We start from the raw sequence: 5,151 nt of genomic DNA, 5'->3' as shown, positions 1-5,151 counted from the left end.
CAAAAGAAAAAAATGACTCACTTAATTTGAGATATCGGAAAAAAAATGTGAATCGTGACAGACGGAGTACTGTACATGAGTTTCCGAATTTTAGATTCGCCCAATTTTTTTTCATGAGTTTAAATCTGAATTCAAATACCAATAAGAATTTATTTTAATATTAGAACCCTGAAATGAAAATTTAATTATTTGTTCGAGCATTGCAAATAAAATTTGAAAAAACCAGAAGCCCTTTTTGGTAATTCCGTATTAACTATTTATTTATTTATTTATTTAAAATAGTGTATAAATCCAACTCTGATAATAATCGTCATCATCATTGAATTAGACTAATCGCTTTTCATTCAGTGCCGTGTCTGACCTCTGAATAATCACTATATACACACACATGTATTTATATCTACGCATATCTGCATTATTTTTGATACGCAAACTAAATTCGCTGCTGCGTTTGGGCGCCGTCTTTCCGTTTACGAATTTGGCCAAGTAGCGTTTGATTTCACGTTTCGTGATTTTGCATCTGAGCAAGTTTTTGAGCTCGATTCGGCTGCGTTAAAAATGAGAAGAAGCGCGAATGGACCCGACGCGATGGAGACGATTAACGCCGCCGCCTCGGCGATCGTATTTGGGGAGGCGCGCGGCCATCATACTTCTACTCAGGTATTGGAATTGAAGATTTCGTTTCTCGTTGAGTTTTTGTTTTCTGTGTTCTTCCTTCTAGTGTTTGATTGTGGCGATTTACGTGTTTTTTGTGCTGGAATTGATTTTCAATAGTTGGCGATCCGTTTTGTTGACTCGGTGTAGCTCAATTTTTTATGTTTTTCTTTTCCTCTTCTCTTCCTCATTCCGAGATTTGTGGCAGATGATGATGTGTTGTTTGATTTTGTATTTTCTATGTTTATTGATTGGTATGGTTTTGGATATCATATGGCTTTGTTTTTGTGTAAGCGTAGATAGAAATTAGAAATATGCCACTTCATGTTCACCTTTCCCCCTGGATTTATTTTGAATTTGATTTTGATTTCATCGACTTTGAAGATATTTGAGAATTTCGATTTTTTTTTTGCATTGTTTTTAGTTTGTAAAAGCAATTTTTGGAGTTTATTGTTCAATCAATGGAAAAGAGGACCCATCAGAGGCTACAGAGAGTAGTTGGATCTACAAATAATCATATAAAAAATAAAAAAGTTACTCCAAAGTTACATATTATGATGGATCTACAATGGGTTTTGGAAGATTTTGTGGTTGCAATGATTAACTTCAATTTCGGAGGTTGGAAGCATGATGGTCTGCAAAAGACGGTTGCATATACTAAGAAACTCGTGTTCATCCCAATTTTTTTCATTTATGATGATACATGTCATCTCTTAGATGTAAATCACTTATAAACACAGCTAGTAAGTTTACAGTGTTCAAGAATCGGCTTGTCCTGTTCCTCTGTTACTGACTGTAATTGTTTTCTTTCAGTCGTAAAGTATGTGTATTGGAACTCAAAATATAACGATATGCTAGCAATGCATACAATTCGCTACAACGCGCTATAGTCTTATTAGAAATTTTGACAGGTAGCTAATACGACTAGTATTTCCTATCGGTGTCTGTCATGCTTCTTTGTGCTCCTGTTTGATCACAATTAGAAAATAGTGATTATTTGAATAATTTAGATTATGAATCAACCTTATGCACTTTGATATCATGAACATTCTAAGTAGTGATGACTAAGTTATAAACATTAGTTCTAAATGAATTCTCATCCAAGAAATTATCATTTACACCTGCAAGCAATTGCAAATCTTATTTTACATCTAAGTATGACATATGTGTGTTTTCGTCTAAAGATCTGCTCTTTATATGCTGATATGCATATATATATATATATATATTGGAAGCAGAGATGCATAATCAGTTAATCACATTGTAGTGCAACATCATATTACTTGTAGATATGTTTTATAAAGTGCTATAGATATATCCTTTTAGTTACTGTGTTTCAGGCGCATCACATAATAATAATACTCTGTTTGGAAGCCTGTATTACTCATTTTTATTGGCAAGAGGAGCAGAGATATAAATCAACATTATGGCTTTCTAGGGCTTTGAAGAAGATCTATCATTATGTGGAGCTGGAAAAAAACATTATATTTGTGAACTAATAAATCTAACTTGAAATCTGACATATTAGTTTCTTTCATATGGTAACTTGAAATTGTGTTTTTATTTTTATAGGATGACAAGTAAAATCACAGGTGTATGATATACAAGCTTGGTCCCTGTAAAATGCATCATGTTTTTTAAAAAATTTATTTGTACGACTACAATTGACAACTCCAATCCCATTCACAATCCTGTAAAATGCATCATGTTGAGCTATCTTGATTTTGACCAGAATAATTTAGTCAAGAACTTGGGGCAGTTTGACCAAGAACTTCAAGGGCATATCCAGAAAACTAGTTCATATGTTCCATTAGAGCATCTCCAGCGGCGGACGTCCGGCTCGGACGTCGGCGACGGGCGACCGGGCGTCCGCCATTGTGGCAAAAGGGGTCGGATACGCCCATCAAGGTAGGACGTCGGACGTCCTCGGATATCCGAGGGACGTCCGAGTGGACGGGCGCCATTGTGGGGTGGGGGTAGGACGTCCGGTATTTTTGATTTTTGAATTTTTTTTTTAACTCTATATATACGATTCGTTGAACTTCATTTCATTCGCACCACTTGTGTTAACAAGTTTCTCTCTCTACATCTCTATTTTCAAGTATATCTAGAATGGCTAACGACAGTGATAGCGTAAATTGCATAATAATTTGTGAATTTGTGATTTATTTTATTGCGGGAAGTCCTAGTGGGAAGGGCGAATTGTGCAGGGGAATTCCTACTGACGTGGCAGTGAGATGGGAAGTCCTACTGACGTGGCAGGAGGTATTTTTGGGAAGTCCTAATGGATGTCCGAGTGGGACGGACAACCACTGGAGATGCTCTTATTCCTGCTTGCGGCTCCCAGTCCTTCATTTAGCATACATCTCGCTCTAGTGACCTAGTCTTGTACTCTTGTTAAAGGATTTTCTGAGAGATATTTGCAAAATAAATTTCATGTTGCGACTATTGGTTTGTCAGATTGTGCTTTAAATTTGATGAGTCATTTTATCAGCATTTCAATCTCTTTGCTATGTTTGAGGTGTAACATTCAATCAGTATCATTGATTAAGATTCCCCGATAAAAAAAGATTGGACAGATCTTTCGATAACTTGATCTTTTTAGCTAGTGACTGATATGCGTTGAGCTTCAAATGCATTATATTTATTATGAACTCCAACTTTTTTCTTCCTTTCCAACACTTCTTAGTTGATGCCAACGTATTGTTATCTCAATAGTATGTTATTCGAACTTAAGAAAAATACTACTACTATGATATTAAAGTATTACTATTGGTTGTGCAGAAAAGAAGGTGGGGAAGCTTCTGGAGTCTTTACTGGTGTTTTGGGTCGCCCAAGAATAAGCGAATCGGGCATGCCTTTCTTGTTCCTGAAAGTAGTGCCTCAGGGGCTGATTCCACCAGAGCTGAACATTCATCCCAACCGCCTTCTATAGTATTTCCTTTTGTCGCGCCTCCTTCGTCTCCTGCATCTTTCCTTCCTTCAGAAACTCCGTCTTCTACTCAGTCAGCGAGTGGCATATTATCAATGACATCTGTATCAGTAAACATGTATTCTCCCGGTCCTGCCTCTATGTTTGCAATCGGACCTTATGCTCACGAGACCCAGTTAGTTTCTCCTCCAGTCTTTTCTACATTCACCACAGAGCCATCTACTGCCCCCTACACGCCTCCCCCTGAGTCTGTCCACCTGACCACACCATCCTCTCCTGAGGTGCCGTTTGCGAGACTTCTTGAACCCAACCTCCAGAATGGTCAGAGATACCCTTTTTCGCAGTATGAATTTCAGTCTTATCAGCTTCAACCCGGCAGTCCAGTCAGCCATCTGATCTCACCAAGCTCGGGCATCTCCGGTTCAGGCACATCGTCACCTTTCCTCGACCGTGAATTTGCAGCTGGTGGTCATCCCTTTTTCCTCGAGTTCAAAGCTGGTAACCCTCCTAAGCTTCTGGAACTCGAGAAGATTGTCCTTCGTGAATGGGAGTCTCGTCAAGCATCTGGTGCAGTAACTCCAGATGCTGTGGGGCCCATACCACGGGACAACCGCCTACTGAACCGTCAAGATTCAGATGTCTCTCCAGTTTCAGATAGCGGAAATAGATTGCCAAACGAGGAGAGTGCAGTGAGTCACAGGGTTTCATTCGAGATAACAGATGAGGAAGTGATAAGATGCGTGGAAAAGAAGCCCCAGTCGAATTCAAGCTCACAACACATGAGCGGGTGGTTAGAAAAGGCAAACGCAGGAGAAAGCTCGAGAAGGGGAGGGGAGGCAGAGGAGGGGGAGACGGAAGGAGGGCATCAGAAGAAGCAAACGATCACTCTAGGATTGAGCAAGGAGTTCAACTTTGAGAACATGGATGAAGCGAGCATGGGGTCGTCAGAGTGGTTTGTTGGGGAGGAGGGAGGAGGACACAACGAGAAGTGGTCGTTCTTCCCGATGATGCAGACGGGGGTGAGCTAGGTAGCAACATCGACATTGAAACAATGGTACGCTAGAACTGACTCAATTTATACACAACACTGTTTTTTGACCACCAAGATATAGCAATGGCAGATAGAGGGGGTTATTCATAGAGTCGGGCCAGTGTGTCTCTTGGTCTCGATACATTTTCTTGTATATGTAATATAAATAATCATAAAAATGAATAGCTTTGTTTCTTTGCTTTAAATTAGGATCGATATATGCCGTTGGTCGGTTTGAATTTCAAACTGAAAACTAAACTTTGCTACCAAGTAGCTCGGTTTTTTTCGGGCCGATCTCATTACTGTCGATCTCTTTCATGTTTATCTCTTATGCCCTTTTTAGTATGATGGAATGGAATGGAATGGAATGGAATGGAATGGAATGTATGAATGAAATGACAATTCCTTTGCATTTCATTCCATCACTTGAGCATTAGTACATTCTACTTAGGCAAAGCAAATAAATGATATAAAAATAGGAATAACCTTTCATTTTATCATTTCATTCCATCATATCAATGGTCCTAGGTTCTTG

General features: G+C 39.0%; 1 protein-coding gene across 3 annotated transcripts; it reads left to right on the top strand.

Moving 5' to 3' along the window:
- The first annotated feature begins 338 nt into the window (after positions 1 to 338).
- On the top strand, positions 339 to 4,947 carry LOC121753981 (uncharacterized protein At1g76660-like). 3 transcript variants are annotated; one of them, XM_042149295.1, is made up of 3 exons: positions 339 to 660; positions 2,838 to 3,354; positions 3,439 to 4,947. In XM_042149295.1, exons 2-3 carry the CDS (start codon positions 3,304 to 3,306, stop codon positions 4,612 to 4,614), a joined length of 1,227 nt encoding a protein of 408 aa, XP_042005229.1. In that variant the 5' UTR covers positions 339 to 660; positions 2,838 to 3,303; the 3' UTR covers positions 4,615 to 4,947. The 3 variants fall into 3 exon arrangements, with proteins under 3 accessions (XP_042005229.1, XP_042005228.1, XP_042005230.1); XM_042149296.1 differs by having other exon boundaries at positions 538 to 660; positions 2,865 to 3,354; XM_042149294.1 differs by lacking the exon at positions 2,838 to 3,354.
- The last annotated feature ends 204 nt before the right edge of the window (positions 4,948 to 5,151 follow it).

Source organism: Salvia splendens, chromosome 11, assembly GCF_004379255.2.
Source record: "Salvia splendens isolate huo1 chromosome 11, SspV2, whole genome shotgun sequence".
NCBI classification, from domain to species: Eukaryota; Viridiplantae; Streptophyta; class Magnoliopsida; order Lamiales; family Lamiaceae; genus Salvia; species Salvia splendens.
Note: the sequence above shows the minus strand (reverse complement) of the source record. Positions and strands in the feature narration are given on the sequence as shown.

What these genes read in the sequence shown, in the direction of transcription:
- LOC121753981 (XM_042149294.1), top strand. Translation starts at nt 559, where the DNA reads ATGAGAAGAAGCGCGAATGGACCCGACGCGATGGAGACGATTAACGCC. An exon ending in GCCATCATACTTCTACTCAG is followed by an intron (nt 661 to 3,438) that starts GTATTGGAATTG and finishes TTGGTTGTGCAG; the next exon opens with AAAAGAAGGTGGGGAAGCTT.